This window comes from Aspergillus costaricaensis (genome assembly GCF_003184835.1).
Source record: "Aspergillus costaricaensis CBS 115574 unplaced genomic scaffold BO79scaffold_1, whole genome shotgun sequence".
NCBI lineage: Eukaryota > Fungi > Ascomycota > Eurotiomycetes > Eurotiales > Aspergillaceae > Aspergillus > Aspergillus costaricensis.
Window position 1 is genome coordinate 852,905 of NW_020291801.1, and position 24,924 is coordinate 877,828.

At 51.3% G+C, this 24,924-nt stretch overlaps 9 protein-coding genes across 9 annotated transcripts; 8 read left to right on the plus strand and 1 right to left on the minus strand.

Moving 5' to 3' along the window:
- Nucleotides 1-2,294: 2,294 nt before the first annotated feature.
- Nucleotides 2,295-3,171, plus strand: BO79DRAFT_261306 (serine/threonine protein kinase; the record flags this gene model as incomplete). Its single annotated transcript, XM_025686473.1, has 1 exon — nucleotides 2,295-3,171. The coding sequence occupies exon 1, from the start codon at nucleotides 2,356-2,358 to the stop codon at nucleotides 3,169-3,171; it is 816 nt and encodes a 271-aa protein (XP_025545123.1). The 5' UTR covers nucleotides 2,295-2,355.
- Nucleotides 3,172-3,371: 200 nt separating this feature from the next.
- Nucleotides 3,372-4,112, minus strand: BO79DRAFT_234074 (putative L-PSP endoribonuclease family protein Brt1). The gene is made up of 3 exons (XM_025684334.1): nucleotides 3,881-4,112; nucleotides 3,635-3,792; nucleotides 3,372-3,501 (listed from the first exon to the last, which is right to left on the minus strand). The coding sequence occupies exons 1-3, from the start codon at nucleotides 4,040-4,042 to the stop codon at nucleotides 3,435-3,437; spliced, it is 387 nt and encodes a 128-aa protein (XP_025545124.1). The 5' UTR covers nucleotides 4,043-4,112; the 3' UTR covers nucleotides 3,372-3,434.
- A 505-nt stretch (nucleotides 4,113-4,617) lies between these two features.
- BO79DRAFT_163007 (lipase) lies at nucleotides 4,618-5,791 on the plus strand. The gene is made up of 2 exons (XM_025679101.1): nucleotides 4,618-5,083; nucleotides 5,158-5,791. The coding sequence occupies exons 1-2, from the start codon at nucleotides 4,677-4,679 to the stop codon at nucleotides 5,768-5,770; spliced, it is 1,020 nt and encodes a 339-aa protein (XP_025545125.1). The 5' UTR covers nucleotides 4,618-4,676; the 3' UTR covers nucleotides 5,771-5,791.
- Nucleotides 5,792-8,251: 2,460 nt separating this feature from the next.
- On the plus strand, nucleotides 8,252-12,417 carry chiA1 (class III chitinase ChiA1). Its single transcript, XM_025680347.1, has 3 exons — nucleotides 8,252-8,464; nucleotides 8,526-8,964; nucleotides 9,025-12,417. The coding sequence occupies exons 1-3, from the start codon at nucleotides 8,363-8,365 to the stop codon at nucleotides 12,201-12,203; spliced, it is 3,720 nt and encodes a 1,239-aa protein (XP_025545126.1). The 5' UTR covers nucleotides 8,252-8,362; the 3' UTR covers nucleotides 12,204-12,417.
- Nucleotides 12,418-13,428: 1,011 nt separating this feature from the next.
- On the plus strand, nucleotides 13,429-14,751 carry BO79DRAFT_283674 (uncharacterized protein). The gene is made up of 3 exons (XM_025688170.1): nucleotides 13,429-14,200; nucleotides 14,290-14,375; nucleotides 14,444-14,751. Exons 1-3 carry the CDS (start codon nucleotides 13,660-13,662, stop codon nucleotides 14,633-14,635), a joined length of 819 nt encoding a protein of 272 aa, XP_025545127.1. The 5' UTR covers nucleotides 13,429-13,659; the 3' UTR covers nucleotides 14,636-14,751.
- Nucleotides 14,752-15,374: 623 nt separating this feature from the next.
- On the plus strand, nucleotides 15,375-16,924 carry BO79DRAFT_283675 (CaiB/BaiF CoA transferase family protein). Its single transcript, XM_025688171.1, has 2 exons — nucleotides 15,375-15,496; nucleotides 15,561-16,924. The coding sequence occupies exons 1-2, from the start codon at nucleotides 15,442-15,444 to the stop codon at nucleotides 16,643-16,645; spliced, it is 1,140 nt and encodes a 379-aa protein (XP_025545128.1). The 5' UTR covers nucleotides 15,375-15,441; the 3' UTR covers nucleotides 16,646-16,924.
- Nucleotides 16,925-18,560: 1,636 nt separating this feature from the next.
- Nucleotides 18,561-19,269, plus strand: BO79DRAFT_2302 (uncharacterized protein; the record flags this gene model as incomplete). Its single annotated transcript, XM_025684084.1, has 1 exon — nucleotides 18,561-19,269. A coding segment is annotated over one exon (393 nt), but the record flags the coding sequence as incomplete, so codon positions are not given.
- Nucleotides 19,270-19,706: 437 nt separating this feature from the next.
- On the plus strand, nucleotides 19,707-20,792 carry BO79DRAFT_135004 (uncharacterized protein; the record flags this gene model as incomplete). Its single annotated transcript, XM_025678040.1, has 1 exon — nucleotides 19,707-20,792. The coding sequence occupies one exon, from the start codon at nucleotides 19,707-19,709 to the stop codon at nucleotides 20,790-20,792; it is 1,086 nt and encodes a 361-aa protein (XP_025545130.1).
- Nucleotides 20,793-21,886: 1,094 nt separating this feature from the next.
- On the plus strand, nucleotides 21,887-24,517 carry BO79DRAFT_2310 (putative chromatin assembly factor 1 subunit A). The gene is made up of 3 exons (XM_025684130.1): nucleotides 21,887-22,868; nucleotides 22,925-24,081; nucleotides 24,150-24,517. Exons 1-3 carry the CDS (start codon nucleotides 22,101-22,103, stop codon nucleotides 24,247-24,249), a joined length of 2,025 nt encoding a protein of 674 aa, XP_025545131.1. The 5' UTR covers nucleotides 21,887-22,100; the 3' UTR covers nucleotides 24,250-24,517.
- Nucleotides 24,518-24,924: the final 407 nt, after the last annotated feature.

Genomic DNA, 24,924 nt, shown 5'->3' on the forward strand with positions numbered 1-24,924 from the left:
GGAATTGGTTGGAATATGGCCTGTGGTGTTTGTTGTCACTGCCTGATATGGGAGAGCTGTCCTTGAGGAATGCACACTAAACGGGCATCCGCGGCCATTGGACCATCGCGCGACTACCATAGTTTGCCCCTAGTATTCTCCTGTTGAGTGTTAGTCATCGGAGGTATTATGCACATCCTTGGGATTCAATTGCAATTATGTTCCATCAGGGATCGAGTGTTAGCCCTGTGTGTGGGTAATAAGGCGAATTTTCTCCTTGAGAAAACCGCGATTGAATCCCAGCGTCATCATCGCGTGGTAAACGCGGGTTGTCAAAGCTAAAGTGGGCGCACGTAGTGAGACAGAGCGGTCAAGTATAGAATGCAGGATGCGATGCAGAATCCAGGGCTGCAGATAGATAAGGCTAGGGATGAGCGGAGAGCCGAAGGGGACTCCATCGCCGTGATGTGGTTGAAGGCGAGAAAGGGATGGGACACGTGATGGGCAGCAGACTCACAGGGAGTCACTCGCTCCAACTTCCTCGCCTTTTCTCCTCTCTTCCCTTCTGTCCCTCGTCCCATCCTACTTATTTTGCCTCCTTTCCCCTCTGGTGAGGTTTCTGCAAGGAAAGACCCTACTACAAGTTTATTTATAAGGGCAACCAAGTAACGCCGACAAACAGAAGCATGAAGGGCTGGGAACAGGAACCGATTACTCTCCTCCCTGAGTCACTTCATACCAGTAAAATGCGTTCCCTATTGTTCTAAATGATTTGGGCCAGCAGGGTGGTGTGCAGGTGGTTCATTAACGCTATGGCGTCATCTCCTGCGTTTATAAACCCTAGACGATCCATGCATTGAGGCCTCCGAAACTGATCTATAATTGGTCATCTCCTGTAGTGCTATTTACATTACTCAGATTGAATGCAGAGCACCCGGTAGGCGTTCATTTTGGAGATATGATATTCATAAATAACGGAAGAGGTGGAGCTGAATCTCACCTGGCGCTATCCACTCTCACCATTCGGCAATCTAGCACTATGCTCTCGACGAATGGCCTGAACATGTTCCCGTTGACTATTTTTATCGCTGGGCTCTAAGGACTATAATCTATCTACAGCATATTTTCCAAGTGTGAGAGTGCTCGTCCATATCCCGGCTGCTTCGTATAGAGTGTTATACCATATGTATATGCTGTGATGTGCGCCCTCATCACATATTTTTCATAGTATTCATGGAACTGACAGGCCAGAGTTATAGGATATTCAATGTTTCTGAAGTCATTAGCATGTTCTGATCAAATCCTGAAATGTCAGGCCAGAAATCGCGTGCATGGTGGAAGTCATACTTATATACTACTAGTGGGCAATATATATCTTTCGATACTACACCCATTACAACTACTATACAGCTCACACCAACAGTTCATATCGTCGAAGATCTCCTGCTATCCTGACCAAGACCACTGGTATCCTCCGTCACTCCATTTCTTCAACAAGCTTCCTAATACATCTTTCCGACTCATGCACCCCCAATCTACAATTCGAGTACTTTATTTGTTGACAAAACATGTTACCACATATGAGGTATCGTTAAGCACATCTGGAATTTGTGGCTGCCTATAAAGAGTCCTCCATATGACGTTTATTTATAGCAAAACAACAGAATACCAAAAGATAACGAATAGCTGGTCATAATACTGCTAGTATGCAAGTACCATAATCAGTGCATACTATCAACGTGACGCTCATCCGAAAGAGGGATCCACTGGAATTCTCCCACATGCCAAGTCCTCTCTTGTGGGAGCTGAAGGCGTGAAACTTGCCCCAAACCGGCTACATTCCGGGCTTTATCAGTCCCACCGCATTGTTCATTTTTAATTAAAGCCCCAAACTCGATGATGGTTCGGGCGGACGGACGGCGCGCGCGCGGGAAGGTTAATGTTTGTGTTTATTGTTTACTCTTTGAGTTCGTGTTTGTTGAGACTCCTATACGCGTATTTGGTCAAGCAGTGATGCTGTAGGGTCCTACTGTATTTTCTGAGAGTAGGCTGCAACATTCTTGGGGAATCTTACTCTTCCGATACCTATCGTTATTGGGCAAGTAGTTCAATTGCTTGTAATCTCTAGGCATATTATTCTACTGGACCTAATGACTATAGTACCTGCACTAGTTACAGTGACCCATAATTGCGTTGTCGATGTAGATGTTTGATGAGACCCTATAATTACTTTATTACTAGTAAACGCCATGGCCATCACGTGTTCAGTGCTTTCCAATTCGCTTTCCACAGTTCACCACTCAACCACAGGCGAACCCAGATCGGTCGACCTTATAATCAGCTGGACGGGGCTTTTCCCCGATCTGCATACTCAGAATGTCCGATGCCCCAAAGCTGGGTCCAATCAACGACAGCGCCTTGTACAAGCATCTCATCCTCTTTGCGATTGCAACTCTCCGGAAAATACGCCCCTTCGAAGGAAGCGTTCTGATGCTGACAGATCGGATCTGTGTCAAATACGGGAAACTCGTAGACTTGACAGAGGCGGTCACTATGCGTTTTATTTCACAAAACACATCCATACCAGTTCCCAAAGTCCTCTGCACCTTTACACATCGGAATTGCACCTACATAGTGATGGAAAGAATCAAAGGGAACTACATTGGTGCCGGATGGGTTTATCGCAGTGAAGAGTCAAAGGCAAAGATTCTTACTCAGTTGAAGGATATGATCGAAGAGATGCGAAGACTCTTACCCCCAGCAGGAATGGGTGTGGGCTCTGTTGTGGACGGGTCACTCTACGATTGCCGTGTGCCGGGCAATTCCCTACGTTTTGGGCCCTTTCCCAGTGTCCAGGAATTCCATCGACATTTGCGAGGTGGGATGGATTTCGATCCAAGGCTTGATCCAGAAGTACAAGAGTTGATCAGACAACATGATAAATCTTTTCCTATCGCATTCACACATGGTGATCTCAGTAGCCTCAATATTCTGGCCCGTGGGGATACGATTGTTGGAATTGTCGACTGGGAAACTGCGGGCTGGTATCCATCTTACTGGGAATATACTACAGCTTGCCAAGTCAATCCTCAAAACTCGTTTTGGATCAATGAAATTGATAAATTCATTACGCCTATGCCGAACGAACTAGCAATGGAACGAACTCGCCAGAAGTATTTCGGAGACTATTGAGCAGCGATATCATTCTCCATTATCTAGGCTACAGTCTGCTGGGCGGTTGAGGTATTTGTGGAGTCGAGCTTGCTCACATGTTTCTGGATACTCTATGGGCAGAGTCGCATTCATCGCTTCCGTTTTTCTGTAGATTTTCTATATACATTATACATTTTTGAGGATTTCGGTCAACAAGCGCCGATTTGAAAATAATGATGCTGGTATAATTTTTGTTTCCCCGACCAGGCACATTCATCACCAGATATATTTATATATATCCTCTACTGATGAGCAATACACTCAATCTCAATATCCGTATTCAGGGGTAAAGTCTTAACCGCCACGCATCTACCCACCCAATCAGTATCAGTCAGCCATACATACTCTTACATCCCAATGCCTACTTAACCCTCCCCCACATCCATAAAACCCACACAGAAACAGAGCAAGGGGAAAAAAGAAAAGAGAAGAATAAACTCACGTCCGACAAGGCTTAACATCCCCCCAGTACTGCACATAGACAGAGTTCATCTCGGCAAAGTCATCCATATTCGACAAGAACACAGTAACCTTGAGAACCTTGGTGAGATCACTACCGGCGGCTTCGAGAACGTTTCCGAGGTTTTTGATGCATTGGTGCTATTTTCCCCAGCGATTCAATGCATTAGCGGATGTTGTAGAATTACTGGTGTGAGGAAGAAATGATGGATGATAATTATGTATGTACCGTGTGCGCTTTGATATCGCCATCAATGATCTTGCCCGTTTCTGCGTCCATAGCCACCGAGCCGGAGCAGTAGACGACGCCGTTGGAGACGATGGCTTGGGAATAGATGCCGGGGAGGGCCTTGGGGGCTTTGTCGGTTGTGATGGGGGTTTTGGTGGCCATTTTGGTGTGATTATCTTGTTTTTTGTTCAAGTGATTGATGTTGGGGTTGGTGAAGTTGTTCGGCCTTATTGATTGTGCTTGAAGGAGGTAGTATGATGGATTCTCCTGGTGCCGGTAAGTTATATATATCATACAAATTAACAGCACTTAGTTAACTAGACAGCATCCATGAGTCATTACTACTACAAACCCCCTCTTACGCGGGTAGGTAACTCCCAGTTTCGATACAGGTACGATTACGAAAAAGTCATCGCCTGCCTTTTTGCTCGCCTCGCTACCACTGGAGCTGTCAGTGATTTAGTGGTGGGGGTGGGGAAAGGTGAGGGGACGGAACTGGAAGGGTCTCTCTTATCGCGGGTTACTAAGGAAGTTCCTCGTTATCAGGATCATCAACCAGCCGTGAGGGGAAAGGAACACAAACAGGAAAGTCGAGCCGGAATGCATCCCCTCGTTGATCCCTTGCGCTCGGACACTGACCGCGATGTAACCGAGGAATACAACATGGAGGCTGGCATTGATTGTCAGATAGATAGGATAGAGTTACCAACTCCTTTTCTTTCCTTCTTCGAACACAACAGAGACCTTCAATCTGTAAAGAGTGAAATCAATCGATCTGTGACTTACCACTTTCATCATGTCCCTTACCAATCCTCAACCCCCATACCCCCTCCACCCCTCGGTGCAAGACAAACTCGATCCCGAATATGTCGCATTCTACAACCAGTATGTGATGAAACAGCAGCAGGTCCATCTGCAGCCTGTTGCGGCCTCGCGATCGAGCGGCGTCCTGATCCCAGGCGGGGGTCCCGTTCTACCTGTTGGGCAGACCATTGACCTTTGTCTTCCACGTCGCGTCACAGAGGGCCCAGAAGTCCCTGTGCGAGTGTTTGTGCCAGAAGGCACTGCGCCGGCATCCGGATGGCCGGTCATGCTGTATTTCCATGGCGGTGGATGGGTGCTGGGAAACATTGACACGGAGAATCCAGTCTGCTCGAATCTCTGTGTGAGGGGTCGCTGTGTCGTATTGACGGTGGATTACCGGTATGTATCTATTTCGAGAGTCTCTGCATGCAATTGAGCTGGATGGAATGAACTGACAAGATATTTTTCGAAAGCCTCGCACCTGAGCATCCCTGGCCCGCTGCCGTCCACGACTGCTGGGAGGCTCTCCTCTGGTTGACTTCCCAAGGACCTTCTCAACTTCCCATCGATATCAGCAAGATCGCGACCGGTGGATCATCAGCGGGTGGAAACCTGGCCTGCATAATCACCCAGAAAGCCCTGACACTGTCGCCTCCTGTTCACTTCAAGGCACAGCTGCTCTCCGTACCGGTGACGGATAACACGGCCAGCGTGGAAACGAACCGTGCCTATAGGGAGTACGAGCATACACCGGCCCTTCCCGCAGCAAAGATGCTCTGGTATCGGAACCACTATCTGCCGAATCAAAAGGATTGGGACAACCCTGAGGCGAGCCCCTTGTTCTGGACGGGCGATTGGTCTGCCCTGCCCCGGGCTTTAGTCATGGTGGGTGAGCTGGATGTGCTGCGAACGGAGGGAGAACAGTATTCCGAAAGGTTGAAGCAGGCTGGCGTTCAGGTGGATTTGCAGGTTATGAAGGGCATGCCTCATCCATTCTTGGCTATGGACGCTGTGTTAAAGGAGGGGAAACGGTCTATTACTTTGATGTGCGATCTACTGACGGAGGTATTTTGGACGAAGTCTTAGGGAGAAGCAACAGGGATACCCTGAAATAGAACTAATCAGTATGCTCATATGCTATGACTGTCCACATGTCGAACTCACTCTTGGCCATTTCATAAGGAGGGTGGCAGGAACGTACTAGTAGCCACTATATCTTAGGGTAAGTATAGCGCAGTGAGCTATCCTCGACCAGGTCCATTGGAATGCGTATCGGATTATGAACCAAAGGTCACGGAAATTTACTGGAGCTTCTGTCCCACGCTGTCCCTTTGTGACACATGTAGCTAACGGCGTGTAACGTGGCACCCTTTGCTGCAGGTGTAACCTAGCTACCCTGCAGCACATGGATTGTCGACCCCTTCTTGGGTAGATTGCCATCCCAGCTTCAGCATTGTAGCTGTATACCTGTTCCTCCTTCTGTGTGCTTGGTTCTCCTCTGTCAGGATGCAGGTTGGCGCAGCCTCTAACCGTAGCTAGTTTGTATATGGCTTTCACTTCTTCCCCAGCAGGAGTTGATTGTCGGTGCAACACGGATTATTATGACATGCCACTGTGTCTCTGGCCAAGCTAGGGCGATGCCATTGCACAAAGATTCCTGCAAGCTTTTAGTTTTGTCATCCTCGGGGGTTTCATACTGTTCCCCGGTGTAGTACGCGAGTATAGTCACAGCCAGGAAAACAACATATGCTTGGCCTGTCTTACAAACAAGCCTCTCTGAGAGAACGAGATCATAGACGTGGAGAGACACAACCGGATTGAAAGTAGCAATCCCAGCCCTGTGAGACTTTTGGTACGGATAAATGCCTCACACCGTACTCTGTGTCTATGTTCCTTATAGGTGTGGTATCCACCGACCAATGGATTTTGAGAGACAACGGGGAATTGCTGGGACATCCGACGGCCCTGGCCATAAGGCTCTGTGACCGTTCATTTCCACTTCTCGCCAGATTGCAGCACGCTAACCCCTTCAGAGGAGCAGTATCAAAGGTGCAATTTCCGGTTTTCCGATGCATGACTCCGACGTCGCTTAACGCCTGGTTATAGTGGAAGCTACTAATCACCAATCCATTACCCCCAGTGGTTCCCCTCTGTACGAACAGGTACACTGGCCCATGTAGCCAGGAAGGTCCGTGGTCGGCCGGAGTCCGCTTGAGGCCTAGTGGGGTATCTGGCTGGTGGATGGGTCGACTACAAAAGTATCTAGTCAAAGTGTGATTATTTGGACCAGGAGAAAAAAAGACCAATGGACTGTCGGCTAAGGAGGATATTCGTCGGTGGCGTTCCTTCAGAACACTGTCATGTCAGATTTCTCATTTTTCATTCGGGCTCAACTATTTCTGCTTCTGAATTGAACATCCGCCCATAACATAAAACAAGCGACTGGCAGTTGCACAACTCTGTACAGTAATAGTTCCTGATTGTCGATCGGATGATCCGGTCAACTCCGAGAGCCTTAAGCAACGGAGAAGAGCCGTTCCGTGGGTCCGGTCTAATGATTTGACTTTTCATTTCTCGCCATCACAACAATCAGAAGGCGAGAGGCGAAGGTAAGACATTGGAGCCCAAAGTTTAGCCCGGACGTTTCCCAGCCTGACCAGTGGCCTGTCAGGCTCTATATCCCGATTCTATGATTGGTGTTCCTGACCACCAGCGTTCCACCAGAGACCCCTAGCTAGTCCCGATCAAGCTACTTCCACATGGACACTAACCCTAACTGGGGATAAAACATAACACGGACACGGTATTGTCACCACAATACCAGGATCGCGCCCACCGCAGGGTCCAGGACTAGACTAGCTCCCCTCCAGGCAGGCCTCCAGGTCCATGGAAGCCATCCATTCCCACCTCGCTATCTCCATCCATCTCTCATCTTCCGGCCTCTATCCGTCCAGAAAATTGATCTCTGCTCACTTCATATCCACCTTTTATCGAGGCTACATTCGACTATGAAGCACTACTTTCTCTTTCTCCACTTAGGCTATAATTCAAGCACCGCCAGAGCCTAAACGTTGTGAGTAGTGTATATCGCTTTTGCCTCTTGTTGTCCATTTCGACCGAGACTAACCATAATAGTCGGACCCTGATGCGGCTCTACACCAGGCATTTACTCAATCAGGGTGCTCGGATGCCTGCTGTTGCCTTGAGCGTAATGTCGGCCCTCAAATCTTCCATCCTCCGGATCCAGTCACGCCCTCTTCTGGCCGGTGACCCCTGGTGCTCCCGTATCAAGCGCCTCGTTAGCTTCAATATTCCCTGCTGCTAGCACAAGAATGGAGTACTTTCTCCATCGCCTGATTGTCCGGTTGCACTTGCCAAGCCATATCATCCGCATGATAATTTCGGTTGTGCTCGTTGGATGAACTTTGTATTTGGGATATTGGAGCTAATGACTAGGAAGATGCAATGGGCTTCGCTGACCCCCCAAAACGCCTATCTCCTATAATGTTATATACCCTCCCTGCCCACTGGTTCTCTCACCAGTGCCTCATTCTTCGACGTTCATTTGCGGAGACACTCCTTAGTAGCAGACATTTGTCTGCGTCCTTTCGTTGAATCACCAAGGTTTCCTTACTGGCTTGCGGCTTCTTTACGCCTGCCAGTTGCCACTCCTTCGACATGGTGTTCAAGCCTCTCACCATCGCTGCGGCGGTAGCCGGTCTCACTCCTTTTGTGTCTGCTTTCGATGCCCAGGCAAAGTCCAACGTTGCCGTCTACTACGTATGTTCCGACCACTCAATCGCCCACTTAACAATACTGACTTGTACTTATCTGTCTCCAGGGTCAAGGATATGGTCAACAAAGATTGAGCCACTTCTGCCAGGAAACTTCGTTGGATATTATCAACATTGGCTTCATCAATACTTTCCCGGACCAGGGACCTGCCGGGTGGCCGGGTAGTAACTTCGGCAATCAGTGTGATGGCCTAACATATGAAGTTGACGGCGTCTCAACGGAGCTTCTTTCTGGTTGTCACCAAATTGCAGAAGATATTCCCATCTGCCAGGAAGCAGGAAAGAAGGTTTTCCTGTCCCTCGGTGGTGCCTCTCCCGATAACCAGCAGATTTTGTCAGATGCCTCTGCTGTCCAATTCGCCGATTTCCTCTGGGGTGCCTTCGGTCCGCAGACGGAGGAATGGGTGTCGAATGATGGCCCTCGTCCTTTTGGTGACGTTGTTGTCGATGGGTTCGATTTCGACATCGAGCACAACGGCGGTTTTGGTATGTCTCTCTGCCCGTAAACTCTTGTTATTAATCTGCACCACCGCTAATCGTGAGCAGGATATGCGACTATGGTCAATCGGTTCAGAGAGCTTTTCGCCTTGGTCCCGGAGCGTACCTTTTACATCTCTGGTGCCCCCCAATGCCCGATACCCGACCCTCAACTCAGTGATGCGATTGCCCAATCCCCCTTTGACTTCGTTTGGGTGCAATTCTATAACACTGCTGGCTGTGCCGCTAGTGACTCTATCAATGGTGTCAGCACCGGCTTCAACTTTGACGACTGGGTGGATGTCATCAAGCGTGGAGCCAACCCGGACGCAAAGCTCTATGTGGGATTGCCTGCCGGTCCCGCTGCAGCAGGAACTGGATACTACCTGACCCCGGAGGAAGTCTATCCTCTGGTGAATGTGTATATGAACCTCTACCCGGAGACGTTTGGAGGTATCATGCTTTGGGAAGCAACCGCTTCGGATGAGAATACGTTCAATGGGCTCACATTCGCCGACTTGATCAAAGACATCCTGGTTGCAGTTGATCCTTCGCCACCGGTTCCCAGCCCTTCGTCTAGCAGCGTCATAGCCTCAAGCACACCTGTGGCCTCGAGTACTCCTGTTGCATCAAGCGTTCCTGCTTCATTCACCACGGTTCCGTCAAGCAGTCCAGTCCCATCAAGCACTGCTGTGACCAGCTCTTCCGCGGTTTCAAGTACTGCCGAGACTTCAAGTACTCCAGTGGCATCGAGCAGCGTCTCTGCGTCAAGCAGCCCTATCGCATCAAGCCCTGTGGCGTCCAGCTCTTCAGTTCCATCCAGCACTGCTATTGCCTCCAGCACTCCAGTGGCAAGCAGCGCGCCCGTGACCACCAGTGCCGCTGGTGCTTCCAGCTCACCGATTGTCCCCAGCTCCCCGGTTGCCTCTAGCCCTGTTGTTCCCTCCAGCTCTGCTGTTACATCTAACACACCGGTGGCCTCCAGCTCTGTTATTGCCTCCAGCTCTCCTATTGTGTCAAGCAAACCGGCAGCATCTAGCTCTGCTATCGTTTCCAGCACCCCGGCGGTCAGCACCCCTTTGGCATCCAGCGCTCCCGCTGTCTCTAGCTCTGCTACTGCATCTGGATCCGCTATTGCGTCCAGCTCTGCTATTGTGTCTAGCAAGCCAGCAGCATCTAGCTCTGCCATTGTTTCCAGTACTCCGGCGGTCAGCACCCCTGTGGCGTCCAACACTCCCGTTGTCTCTAGCTCTGCTATTGCATCCAGCTCCCCTGTTGTGTCAAGCACCCCTGCGGTATCAAGCAGCCCTGCTGTCTCGAGTTCTCCTGTGATATCGAGCACTCCTGCCATATCAAGCAGCCCGTCTGCATCAAAGACCCCCATCATTCCAAGCTCGGCTGCCAGTTCTGCCGTTGCATCGAGCTCTCCCATTCCTTCGAGCTCCATTGTAAGGTCGAGCACTCTGCTTCATTCCAGCTCACCGGCCCTGTCGAGCACTCACACCTCCAGCAACCCTGTGGTGCCAAGCAGCTCAGCCATTCCCCTCACTCCTTCAAGCACGCCTGTCCGTTCAACTTCATCTGTTGCCCCAGGAAAGTCATCCAGTGTTCCTGTTATTTCAAAGCCGTCCTCCACGATCAATGCGACTTTCACCAGTTCTTCTGGGTCATTGCCCTCTTCCAGCACTCCCGCTGGGACCGGCGTTCCATCATCTACCCTGTCACATCCGTCTAGCACACCGTTACTGTCAAGCTCACCTGTCAGCTCTGCCGAGCCGGTCTCTTCAAGTTCTGTTGTAGGATCCAGCGTGGGTTCCTCGTCCAGTGTGGTCCCTGGAGTGTCGACCAGGTCAAGCTTTCCAGTTGTTCCCTCTGGTACGTCCATCGCATCTGTTTCGGAAACAACAATCGTGTCTGCTACTTCCTCGTCAAGCGGACCGGGTAGTCCCACCGTGTCAAGCTCCATCAACACGTCGAGCACAGATGCTTCAACACGCACTTCTGCTTCTTCGGTGGAGACGACCTCCTCGGGATCGGTGGTTACATCGGTGACCTCATCCGGCGCCCCTCATGCGTCAAGCTCCACCAGCTCCGTTGTTACCACCATCCCATCGGTGCCTTCTGACAGCTCGTCCTCGTCTGGTAGTGAAGTAACGTCGAGCACCGAGTCTGCTAGCTCAGCATCAGGCCAGACTGGAGCGAAAACAACTTCCGTTTCTTCGGGCAGCTCGGGAGCAGCCAGCACCTCAACCTCCGGTGCCGCTGCAAATGGCTCGGGTGCTCAGGACAGCACAAAGTCTACTGATCACGCCAGCACCTTTTCCTCATCGTACTCGACTCCCTTGGGCAGCGCTTCAAGACAAACAGACGGCGCAACTACCGTTCCAACTGGTGTACCAACCGGCAACGGTAGTGGACTCGCTCCGATTACTTCCAGCATCACATCGGCCCCGGCGGTACCTTCGGTCACGTCCAGCGGCTCGGAGCCCACCATCACTACCACGGTCATTGTGACTTCTTACATTGACATCTGCCCCGAAGGGTTCACCACGATCACCACGACTTATACCACTACTTACTGTCCTGCAACGGCGTCTGCCACAGCCACCGTCACCAACCCTCCCGGCGCTCCAGCGCAGATCACTAGTCCTAGCGTCCCTGAGGGCTGGACGACGACTGTGACCGTATGCACTCACTGCGCTCCCACACCGACTACTGTCACTCTTACTTTGCCGGCCACCGATCGGCCGTCAGGGCTGGCGTCCTCGACCAGCGCACCGATCTCTCCTGGAGACTGGACCACTACGGTCAGTGTCTGTACCGATTGTGGTCCTACACCTACCACAGTCACGGTCACGGTTCCCGTCGGCGCTGCCACAGGTGTTGATGCTTTGACTGCCAATCCTTCCGGCAGTCAGTCTACCGGAGAGAGCTCGCCCGGCCAAAGTGCACCTACAGCCCCTACAGCCCCCGCGTCAACAGCCCCCACCACGACTGCGACGGTCATTGTGGCCCCGAGCCAATCGTCAACCAGCCAGCCGGTAGTTCTTGGAACCGGCAGCGTCCGTGCCTCATCGACCTTCCATATCCAGCCATCCCAGAGCGGATCCCGAGTGCCTGTCGCTCCCAGCGGCACGGCCGCCGGCGTGTCGCCCGTATTCACGGGCGCGGCTTCACGGGTGTCACAACTGCAACACGGTGCAGGTGCAGTGTCAGCGTTTGCGCTGTTCCTCTTGGCAGCCATCTAGACGACGTGCTTCCTAGCTTACGAAATACTTTCGCCATGAGAACCCACAAGTCACTTGGACCAAGTGCTTGGGATGTAATGCTTAATCTCAGGATGATACTACCACCTTACCCTCTGTCATGTATTTAACTTTCATTCTCCCAGCGATCTAGCTGTACACTTTACGACCAGTATATTACTTAGCCATAAACAAAATGCCATTCTTTCAAATCCACAAAGGAATCAAAACATATGGAATCCCAGTAATGCCCCAGGCAGCCAAGATCAGCCAAGACGGGACGATCCGGATGTGCCAAGGCGTGATATGGAGGGGGGAAGTGATGCGTTGTACGATGGATCTCGAGACCCTGAAGTTTCAGCCGTGGTTTCAAACTTTCTCTCAGGCTTTTTTGAGTGGAAGACAAGTCGTCCGTGACTGTGTCTAGACACGGTCGATTGATGCCTGATGCCCATCTGACCTTGAGAAAGATGGTGTGTGTGGCCATGGCCTGGCCCCCCCAAGGTCATCGACCACCGCATGGCACAACGATAGGCTAAGGTGAACTTCGGCCCCCCGGGGCAGCTAAGCCGGATGAAGGAAGTGATGAGCAGCGCAAGAGGACTGTTTCCTCTGCGTATTAATCGCAAGATGTTGAGTAGTTTTGTATTCCAGTTCATAACTAGTAATACAATACATACTACTTACTGTATAAGTAGATACGATGATACCATACCGCACTAAAATTAATCCATGCATATCAGAAAAAAACAAAACACCGCCATGATTAATGATGCACGGAGTGAGTGACCAAGCCACAATCGATCACCGGGAGCATAGCCACCACTACCACCACTGGGGTAAATTAGCATGGGATGATCAAGTCAGTCACATACTCAAACCAGTCAATCAATCATTTCTTGGCCTGCCCCTCTTTCCCTTCCCTTCCCTCCTCCCCCCTGAACAGGAACTGAAAATGGAACTGGTAGACTAAGTGAGAGAGTTATTATGGGTGGGTGCACTGGGTGGATTTGCTAAAATGAAACAGCCGAGATTGGAGAACGAACAATGAGAGGGACCCTTGCCCCTCTTTTTGTGTCTTACTTTTCTAGTACGAAGTAGGCAATTCTCCTGAATTTGCCCACCTAAGTAGTGAACAGCCACAATTCATGCCACATTTAGTAACTTTAGTAGACTATCTCTACTAACTAAGTAACTAACTAACTATCATCTATCTTTGTGTGTAATGTGTATATCTCCTATCGGATCGGACCCCACTTTATCTTTATTTTTGGGGGTCGTGATTATTATTTATTATTACAGTAGTACTAAGAAGACTATAAGTAGTTTTGTTGGCCTTTTCTTTCCCACTTTTATTTCTTCTCTTCTTCTACTTTGACATACACTACTCATCCCACTTTACTTTCCTCTACTCTACTCTACTACCCCTCCCCTATCCACAAAAGAAACTCCACCCAAAATGGACTTCCTCAAGAACATGGCCGAAGAAGTCATCGAAAAGAAATTCGGTGGCGGCGGCGGCGGCTCCTCCTCTTCCCAACAACAGCAACAATCCTACCAGAGCGAATCCTACGGTCGTCAGGAATCCTACGGCAGTGGTGGATATGGCGGCGAGTCCTACGGTCGTCAAGAGTCCTACAGTCGTCAGGAGTCTTACGGCGGCGGTGGCTACGGAGGTGGTGAGGGCTATGGCCGTCAAGAATCCTACGGTCGTCAAGAGGGAGGATACGGCGGTGGCAGCGGCTATGGTGGTGGCTACGGCGGTGGTGAGGGCTATGGACGCCAGGAGGGCGGATACGGCGGCGGTTATGGCGGTGGTGGTGAGGGTTATGGCCGCCAGGAGGGAGGATATGGTGGTGGCTACGAGTCCCGTCAGGAAGGTGGATACTATGGTGAACAGCAGCAACAGCGCCCTGACCACAGTCGACGCAATATGGCGCTGGGTGTTGGTGCCGGAGTGTTGCTTGGTGGAGCGGCGGTTGTTGGGGGGGAGATGATTCGTGAGTTTTCTTTTCCCTTTTTTCTGTCTACAGAGTACTCTATGAGTAGGAGGTGTGGATGGATGTGGCTAATATTGTGGTTGCATTAGATGATAAATGGGAGGAAGACAAGGAGGATATTAAGGAAGATGTGGAGGACTTCCCTGAGGATGCGGCTAGATGGACGGGTGAGAAGGTGAGTTTGATCCCTGCACGAGGACTTCCTGTTTTGTTGCTTTTTACTGATGTCGATGATGGTAATAGGTCGGTGAAGTCGAAGAGATCCCCGATCGCATCGAGCGCAAATGGGACAACGCTGTTGATGATGTCGAGGAAATCCCTGAGGATGTGGCCGGATGGGCTGGCGAGAAGGTCGGATCTGTGGAGCGCTTCGGTGATAATATGGAGGATGCGTATGATGAGGGCAAGTATGAGGGTCGTGAGGATAGTTGGTAGATCGGATGATCTTTTATCATATTAGTTTGGTCCTATTTGTTGGGTTATAAACATATTTTGTCAATTGAGTTGATTACAGAATTACTCGATGTTGCATCTGAGATAATTATACTTGGTGTAGAGAGCTGGAGCTATCTTCCGAAGTACAAGAGAACTGCTATTCAATGGTAATTCATCTTAAAAGGAAAGCGTTGCAACTGATATTCTCCTCTGGATGATACAGATAGTAACTGATAGCATACGCTATACAACGCAGCGGAGCACAAGTACATTCTTCAGATCCACATTGTTGTGGTGAACTTTTGATTCCATGTATCTCTGTGATCCCGACTACTGTATAATTCATACAGTTCAGCTCTTCGACGATTAAGATGTACTCTGCCATAATGACTCTCGGCTGAGATTATCTTCCGAGGATGGATTAAGCTGTGGTTGGAAAGAAGACAGATCTAGTTGATTCACCCAGCTAGGAAGCCAAAGCACGGGACGCAAACCCGTTCACATACCCCAGACAGAAGGTACAATATGCGTTCATCTTATATTTGTAGCATGGGGATAAAGACCGAGCGAGTAATAAACTCAATGGAGTCATATTAGTTGCACAAGCTACACAAGTCCAGCTTGTATTGGAGTGTGGTGAGGTTCCCCGCACGTGCCCCGGACCTCGGCTGCGGAGAAGCAAAGCCGCTGTCTGGATCACCCAGCAATCCAAGTATCAACCATCGCGCTGCTGGCAGTGCTACAACTTATCTCATCGCTGCTATTCTTGTCAGTACATATCTGAGTTATCCAATTTGGTTTACAAAATGCCCGCTCCTCTCGATGGACTCCGTGTGGTCGAGCTGGCTGGCCTAGCCCCCGGTTCGTCTGCCATACCCCCTGCCTCGGAGACGCCTCTCCGCATACTGACATGACGTCTACACAGGCCCCTTCACCGGACTACTACTTGCCGACTATGGAGCCTCTGTATTGCGAATCGACCGACCGAAAGCTAAGAGCGCCGACCAGTTGACTCGCAGGAAAACGTCCGCTACCATTGACCTCCGAGACCCCGACTCCCATCGAGTGCTCCTCTCCGTCCTCAAGGACGCCGATGTCCTGATTGATCCATATCGTCCCGGTGTTTTGGAGCGACTGGGCTTGTCGCCGTCGGAGGTGCTTCTGAAACATAACCCCCGATTGATTGTGGCTCGTTTGACGGGTTTCCGTCGCGATGGCAAATACAAGGATATGGCGGGTCACGACATCAACTACATTGCTGTGGCGGGGGTACTGTCTATGATAGGTCGGTCGGGAGAACGCCCTTACCCACCACTCAACCTCCTGGGTGATTTTGCTGGTGGAGGTGCCACATGCTTCTTGGGGATTCTGTTGGCATTGATCTCGCGCACGCACACCGGACGCGGCCAGGTCGTCGAGGCAAACATGGTTGACGGCTCTGCGTATTTGGCTGCAATGCCACGGTTGGGCAGACAAACGCCCTTCTGGGATGCGCCTCGCGGTCAGAATACGCTGGACGGAGGCAGCCCGTTTTACGACACATACGAAACCAAGGACAAGGGAAAGTATTTCGCAGTGGGTGCGTTGGAGCCGCAGTTTTACGATGCTCTGTTGAAGGGGCTCGAATTGAACCCCGAAGAGCTTCCGCCGCGGGATAACAAGGACAACTGGCCTGCGCTGCGGGCTGCCTTCGCTAAGCGGTTCAAAGAAAAGACTCGGGCGGAGTGGGAGGCCGTATTCGATGGGACAGATGCCTGCGCCACACCTGTGTTGGAACAAGATGAGCTCGAGGAAAGTGGCTATGAGCAACGGCCCGTCGTCCATCTAGTGGAAACTCCCGGGCTCCCGATTCCGGCCGACGACGGAGGCTGGACCGGGGGTGGCCTGATACCTGGCACTGGGGGCGAAGAGACACTCAAAACATGGCTGGGGTGGAAGAAAGGCCGCGATTATGATGTCAGGCGCGATGGAGCGCTAGTGAAGCTACCGGACGGCAAAGCGAAGCTCTGATAGCAACGGTGGTACTGTATTTCGCGCAACGGTGTCGACGCGATACGAGGCCATGTTCCAAAAATGCACGTTGAGTTTGATCAGGCCCTGGGTCGATGAGGCTTGGAGAGTGGCGTAAGGCTGAGCAGCTTGACGAACTGGCGAATAAGCAAGTAGCCGACGAGGGTCAACCGCACAACATTTGAACCTTAACATATCCACCATGGTGTCATTGACGAGTAGATAGCTATGTTTGGGGAGATTGATCAACGGCAAATCCCGACAGTGGCACTTGGTTAGACACAAGTCAATACTAATAATGTCCAGTCATATTGAATTTCAACCCTAGCGATAATAATGGCTTTGTTTCAGTTGAACCACGGACGAGGACGAAGACCAGCGATGAGTGGAGGCTCATCCCGTCTGCACCTTGGGTAAATTGCTCATTTGCCAACGATGCGATGCACAAGCACCAGAGCCACCCGAGCCGGATTCGGTATACTGTTGTTGTGTTGTTGGTAAGATTAGGCAAAGGCCACCGGGCATTCCGTAGCGACATGCAGTTGATCTGATCCAACGTGCATAGCGACTAGTGTGCATGACAGCGTGGTCTCCATTCTCGCTGCGATTGGCATAAGCAACGGAGAAGAGCCGAGAGAAATTGCATGCCATGCCAGCATGAGGGGAGGGAGAGAGACAGCGACGACGATGGCTAGCTGAACAATGGATCCCGGTTGGGGAATGAGCGTTACAGCCAGCGCCCGGATGTAACATACTTTTCTTTCTTTCTTTCCTTTTCCTTCTAGTAGGATTGCGGGGGGGCCGTAACAGTTCGGACTAGTCGGGACTAGTTTAGTCTCGTGCAAGTGCGAAAGTTGCAACTTTTTCTCGCAGTCATCGTCACGTCACTTTCCCTTTCCTTTTCCTTCCCCCCCTTCGGTTACGCCGCGGAACTCGTCTCCGTTTTGGAAAGGTACCACTTCAAGTAAAGTTACTAAAGTATCTACTTTGTCGCTAGCAAAGTACCCCCCCCCCCCCCCCCCCCCCCTTCCCGGTATGGGAGGTTCCACCCTGTCTCCATCCCTGGTTCACAAGAGTACAAAGTAGTACTTTTTATGCAATACTAGTAAAGGGTTGCCTGGAGATGTATCCGGCTGCGGTAATTTGTGAGCAAGAAAATCTCTCTTTTATGAACAGAGACTGCTTGAATACCTGTGGAATAATACCCACTTTTACCAACTGTACCAACTGTAGAAGAAGAAGTACTTCCTGTGCTTACGAGTCTCCCCGGTAGTAACTAGTAGTACTTTGTAAGTACCTTGATCGAATGCAACCAACTGTAGTGTAGAGTTACTACCTACCCCCCTTCTCTCTCTCTCCCTCTCTCGCCTCCCTACCTCTCGGCCTAACCGGTCACTCCGATCCCCTCTGACCGTCTTCGGTTTGCCTTCCTGCGCCCGTTATACGTCAATGCATGACTACCTCAGTGAAACAATTCCTCTATCTTGTCCTTCCCCATCTCCTCAGCCCCAAATCATCAGAAAGAATTGCAGTGCTGCCGGCCTTCCGGATGTTTCAGCAGTGGGGTAATAGACGTCATTAATTTGCTGCTGTCTGGTTTTGGTACAATCCGGTTCCTTGTGGTAGTAAGGTACCGTATCATCGACCGACGGTATCTCCCGCGATTGCCTAGTGCGGTATCACTGGCCGGTATCGTCTATGTATCAATGATACCCTTCCTGGCCCACGTGCGTGGTGTGGCGCAGTAAGATGATGTCTCCTGACGATCCTGTCTTACAGCTTATCGCGCGCTAACAAGGTGTTGCTTTTGAGACATCGGAAGATAGACAGCGCAAATCAAAAGGAGACAGGGAGCTTCCCAAGCTCCCTTTAGGGTAGATTCGTAGCTCTCTGGGTCGATTGCCTGCATTTCCTTGTCTACAGGGCCCATCCATCCCTGGTGCATCTGTGGCTGTGCAGGTACTTTCCATTGTTTGCCTGGGGTTCCGTAAGGGGCGGTATCAATGGTACCTTGTACCGGAGGGTCGTATTCGGTACCACCCCGTCTGACGGTCACAACTGGGTTTTTCAGAACCAAAGTTCACGCTCCTCTTTCTTTTCTCCCATCTTCTTTTCCCGATCGATCGCCTCCAAAGTCCGTTGTTCAACCGTTCGTTCATTTTCCCTTCATTTCGCTCGTCTCCAGTCCTTTCAACCCCGCCTCTCTTTCTCTTCCCTCTTTTCATTGCTTTATTTACCTGGTCTGCCTCGATCGCCTTGTGATCAATTACTGTCAGAGATAACTCTTATCACAAGACAGAGACACTGAAAAGTGACTGTGTGTGAGTGACTTGTGTGGTTGGATTCCGGGCGTCAGCACCGTCTCCTACTACTATTGTTGCTGCTGCTGCTGCTGCTACTACTACTTCCTTAGTACCTTCTGTTAAGCGTCGGTCTTAAAGTAGTGCCCGGGTCACGGCTTTATCAATGTCCCCTGCAGGTGTGACTTGGTAATATTGGGTACCCGCCAACTGCCAGCCCTCGTGTGCATGAGTGACTGAGCGAGTCTGTTTGTCTGCTGCGTCTTGCACTCTCTCAGCACCGCTACTCCAACACTACCACTGCCAGCGTCATCTTATTCACTCCCCTCTTCTCTCTCTCTCTCTCCCTAACAACTCAAGCGCCCGCCTCTTCTGAAGCGCTTGCAATCTCTTGGTAGAGGCCGTTTCTATTCTAGCGCCGATACCACATTCCCATTGTATCAGCTGGGTCGGTCCCTCTCCCTTTCTTCGCGCCTCGGATTCGGTTGCCTGTCCGGTACGACAACCCAGCCGCTGGCCGCTCATTGATCCTCAAAAACCACTCTCCCACACGATCTACGACTTTCCCTTTCCTGTCCAGAAATCGCGGGGATCACTGGTCGACGCTTCACTACAATCTTGTTTCATCTATCTCTGTGGCTACCCCTGCAATCTCCCGCCACCGCCCGCAGTGGGAACCGTCACCACAGTTCCTCGTCTCCCCCCTCGTTTACCGATCGAGCTCTGCCTAGATGGCTGGTGTGCAGCTACAACAGCCCAGCATGACCGACTATCGACTCCCAATGCATCATCAGCCGCCGCCGGCTCGCAAACCAGTTGCCGGAATGCATTCCGGCTTTCCCTACCAGGCCTATGACGGGCCTCACCACCAGCAGCTTTCTCCCCATCCATCGGCCGCCTCCCTTGCGCACAACCGCCGGCGAACCTCTTCCTCCCATGTGTTACCCTACATGGCACAACAGCAGCAGGCATACTCTGCGGGACCCTCACCACATCATACGATGACCGGTCCACCCAATTACCCCCCTTCCAGGCGGTTATCGAGTGCGACCACATCTACGACCTCCACCGGCAATGTTAACTACGGCGGTAACCCACAGACAGATATTCGCCGCAGCACTTCGTCCCGCTCCGCAAATGCTCAGCTGGGTTATGTGGCTCTGATGCGGAGACAAAAAGCGACAGTGTGGTGTGACCGGGCACAGCCCGAGGATCCTCGGATACGGGCGCAGAAGCTGGTCGATAAGAAGCGGGCGTACCTGGAAGTCCACGGCGCAGGCGCCGGGCGCACGGGCACCCTTGGAAGCGGCAAGAACAAGCACGGCGGCAAGGGAACCACTGATTTCTCCCCCTCGACACTCGTCGGCGCTACTGTCCCGGTTCGACTCAGTGCGAACGAGGTCGGTGATGCAGATGAGGATGCACACAGTGACCGAGGCTTCCCTTATCGCCGGACCGGTAGCGGTCGCAGTTCTCTGGGTAGCAATTCTCGCTATCCCAGTGGCTACCAACGTACTCCGCAGAGCACGATGGGGAGCACCAGTACGCCTCCTAATGAGAAGACCGACCTCCCCGATGTCTCTGAGCACCCACCAGCGGAAAGCCACGAAGCCGAGCAGGACCACGCCTCCATTAAGGATGATGCTGCTACTACAAACAGTTTTGGTAGTGAGCACGAAGAGTACTTTGGCACCGTGAGTGACATGGCCGCACCAAGTGCGGCTTCTGCGGCGATCGATAAGGCGAAGAAGGCGGATGAACTGCGGCGCCGAGGCAGTGTCGATGATCGAACGACGTCCATGACCAATGTCCGGCTTTTCGTGGCGAACCCCGATTTGAGTGATTAGAGTTGCAGCTTGTTCGTTACTGGGCTTATTCCTTTCACATACACTGATATTTGGCACTGCATCGACTACGCAGTCTGTGTCGAATTCGAGCTCTACGCTTCTTTCCTTTCTTTTCCTAAACTCTCGTCCTGCAAACTCGGGCTTGGATCCCATGTCTGGTGCAACGATCCTGCAATGCCCTCCAGCCTTGATTTGCTCTACGACGGCAAGATGCCCCTCAACTGATTGACTTGAACTTGTTCTATTCCCCTCACCGCATGTTATTGGCGCTTTTTGCTGTGCTGTAAGGGTTGCTTGCTACTTGAACTCGCACCCCTTGCACCAAATTGGCGTCCGATGGATTTATGAGCAAAGTAATAATAATACTATTGTACATATCACCACATTGATCGCAATAGCGAAGTAGACGGTGTTAAGGAGAGCTGTTGTAGGTTTGCACGGACTTAAGGCGGAGTCAGCGCATAGTGAACCAATAAACTAGTAGCTTCGCACTCAGTACAACCATCGAATAGACTCAAATTCAACATCTAACAGACAGGAACTCTGCATGCAAAGCTCCAGCGATATAGATAGATGAACTAAGGTGGGCTAAGAAATCTAGTGGTCGTGAACTAGGGGGGTCCTTACATAATCCAATACACGTGCGGGACGCGAAATCCCAGTCGCGAACATCAATTAACAACGCGTTTCGGGCAACCTGGCAGGCTCACCAGACGCCAAGATTCCCTCTCCCACGCCTGGAATCTCCGCCTCGATTGTTGCCTGTCTTTCTTGTCTTGTCTGTCTATCACTTTGCACGACCCCTAACCTAACTAACTAGCTCACGGTCCAGCCGGCCAGAAAGAGACCCATCAATCGATCACTCTCCTGGATCACCGGCTTTCCTCACTTCACTCCTAATACTTTCCGCTCATTTTCCTCTCATGACCCTGAAACCTACCTGGCTGGTTATTGGCCACTGATGTGAGCTCAAATCAACCCTTGCAAAGTACCCCAGCACGAGGTTGTGCATGCGCGCGCACTCTGGGATATATTCATCAAAGTGATTAAGTTACGATGATAGACTGACTGAGTTGTGAATTGGGGAGTTTAATAGGTGCCATTTATTTTTATCGTTATCATACTCCTTTGTCTCATCCTTCTTCTTGATACCCACCCACATACAGCCTCAGCCTTACACTTCTCCGCTGGATGATTAGATTATCGTTTCATTGTCCATTGAGTCGTCAATAAGGTCATTCACCGTCTTTTTCATCCTTATCGCGGCTCATTCCACCATACACCATCCCGGGAACGGAAAGTACCGCCATGTCGACAGATACTGCTACCGCCACCGCTCCTCCTAATCCTGCTCCTGCATCTTCGCCACACTCGTCTGCTGGCTCGTCCTTATCGTCACTATCATCTCCTCCATCGGATACGAATACCTACCCCGCGTCTATCTCTATGTCTGGGTCGCCGGCGAGGAAACGCTCGATAGGGGATGTCGATGGGGATACGGCTGCTGCGAAAGTGGGGGATGATACGAATGCGAACACAACTACGGATGTGGAGATGAAGGTTGATGGAGATGCTCGTGTCGATACAGATGATAACAAGGAGAATCGGGATACACAAGTGAAATCATGTGCTCCTGGGGACGAGAAGAAGACTACAGTCGTTGGAGATTCGACGGCCACTACGACTACTGCTCCGGCTGCGAAGAAGAGGAAGTTGTCGCCTGCCAGTAAGGAGGCGAAGCAACAGGAGAAGGAGGCCAAAGAGCGGCAGAAACTGGAGGAGAAAGCTAAGAAGGAGGAAGAGAAGGCCAAGAAGGAAGAAGAGAAGGCTAAAAAAGAGGAGGAAAAGAGGAAACGGGAGGCTGAGAAGGAAGAGGAGAAGCGGGTAAAAGAAGAAGAGAAGCGAGCTAAGGAAGAGGAGAAGAAGAAGCGCGAAGCGGAAAAGGAAGAGGAGCGCAAGAAGAAGGAAGAGAAACGGAAGGCGAAGGAGGAGGAAAAGGCTGCCAAAGAGGAAGAGAAGCGAAAGAAGGAGGAAGAGAAGTTGAAGAAAGAGGAAGAGAAGCTAAAGAAAGAAAGAGTGAGTTTGAATTTGTTCTGGCTGAATGCAGAATTCAGGTATCTAACACGCAACAGGCGCAAATGAAGCTGAACTCCTTTTTTGCGAAACCGAAAACCCCGGCGCAACCATCCTCATCGAACACGACCCTCTCTCCTAGCAAAACTACTGGCGCTGGCGCTTCGAATGACCCCTCTCCTGACTCCGGATCGACTGTATCTGACTACCAGCGCGAGTTTCCAGAGTTCTTCCTCCAGTCGCATACCACATTTGCGCCACCGCACAGGTTCCAGCGCGACAACGAAGCTCTGCAGCATACGCAGGAGAAAGTTGATGCCTACTTGAAAGATGCCAAGGATGGCAAGCATGAGCCTGCAATATTTCGTCCTTCCGAGCTCTTCCAGCTCATGCCATACCAGCGACGGCGTGGAAGGTTGCCCGCTTCAGTTAAACAAATCCTCTTACAGATGCAGAACCTTGCGGATCAGTCAGAGACCTCCGAAGCTGCCCAGAGAGCTCGCGATCTTCTGAGACAAGTGAGAATGAAATCACTTAAATTCAGTGAGGATGTTCGGCCTCCATATCAGGGAACCTATAGCAAGAGCCTACCGGAGTCATCCGTCCGCCGGTTGATGCGCAATCCCTTTCGCCGCGGGCTGCCGGAGACGAACTATGACTACGACTCGGAAGCTGAGTGGGAAGAGCCCGAGGAAGGCGAGGATCTGGATTCAGAGGAAGAAGAGGAAGGGAGTGAAGATGGAGAGGATGACATGGATGGCTTCCTGGATGACGAGGAGGACCATCCGATTGATGGCAAGAGGCGTCATATCGTCGGGGACCTAGAACCCGTCAGCACTGGTATACGATGGCAGGAACATGGCGTGGACCCGGAGCTGCAGGCGTACAAGATGGAGACCATTTCCGACTCGGTGACCTTCCCTATTGACCCGTTCTCCACAGCCTACTGGCAGAAACCGAAGGCCGCCGCGGAGCCAGCGCAGGCGGCTGGTGGTTTGGGGCGCTCGACGCTCCATGCCTTCATGGGGCACCCATCCTCGTCATCCTCACACAAACCGACCGGGAGTGGGCCGGGAGCGGACGGGGGCACCCTGGCTGTTCTGACAGCTGGGAGGACAAAGCGAACGTTGCCGCCGGAGCAGCTGGAAGAGTTCAAGCAGGTGGTGAATGGCAGTGATCTGACCAAGATGGGGTTAATTGAAATCTTGAAGAAACGGTAAGACGTGGGCCCACAAGGGATGCTTGTTGATCGGAAGGCTAATCATCAGGGTTGCGCCTCCATAGGTTCCCTAAGGTCTCGAAAGACAGTCTGAAAGACACGCTGAACAGCGTGGCCACGCGGGTGGGACAGAAAGAGGCTGACAAAAAATGGGTCTGCAACTAGCCGTGGCCGGGGATTGGCAAGTTTGGCCCCCGGGAAGGACAACGCATAACCAGGGGACTGGTTACGGTTGTGTTTGGAGCACGGCGTTTAGAAGAAGAAATAATGAAAAGATCAGTCACAGACCGAGAGAGTGGTCTTGTCGGCCAATTGAATGGGTTGATTGGTTCCCCAATGGACGTGTATACCCCTCCTTCTCTGCGTCTCCTGTCTCTCCTTTGCATTCTTTTCTTTTCTTTTCGGTTTTACGATTTACCCCGTCCCTCCTTGCCTAGTGTTTCATTTGTCGACTATATACTCAACGTCTGGCCATCCTGTCAACCGGACACTGACTCGGGTGAGTGGGTGGCTGGACTGGTCGGATAGTGCCGTTTGGCAAGGGGAGTTTTGTGTTTCGATGAAACACGGAGAGAAGAGAAAAAGAAGAGAGAGAAACACTACCTGACCGGGTTGCTACGGTGCATCTATACAGAAGTATTCTCGTCTCATCTCATCTCATCCACCAGGGACCATGTGTCCGGGATATTCAACCCATACATCAGGAAGGAGGGGAAGGAAAAGGGGCAGGTGTGATGTTTAGAGATGATGATCGGAGGGGTAGTAGCAAGTCAGAAAGGGAACTGCATATACGGCAGGGATCGCCAATCACAAATGTGCCTGAGCAAACTGTCGGGGCAA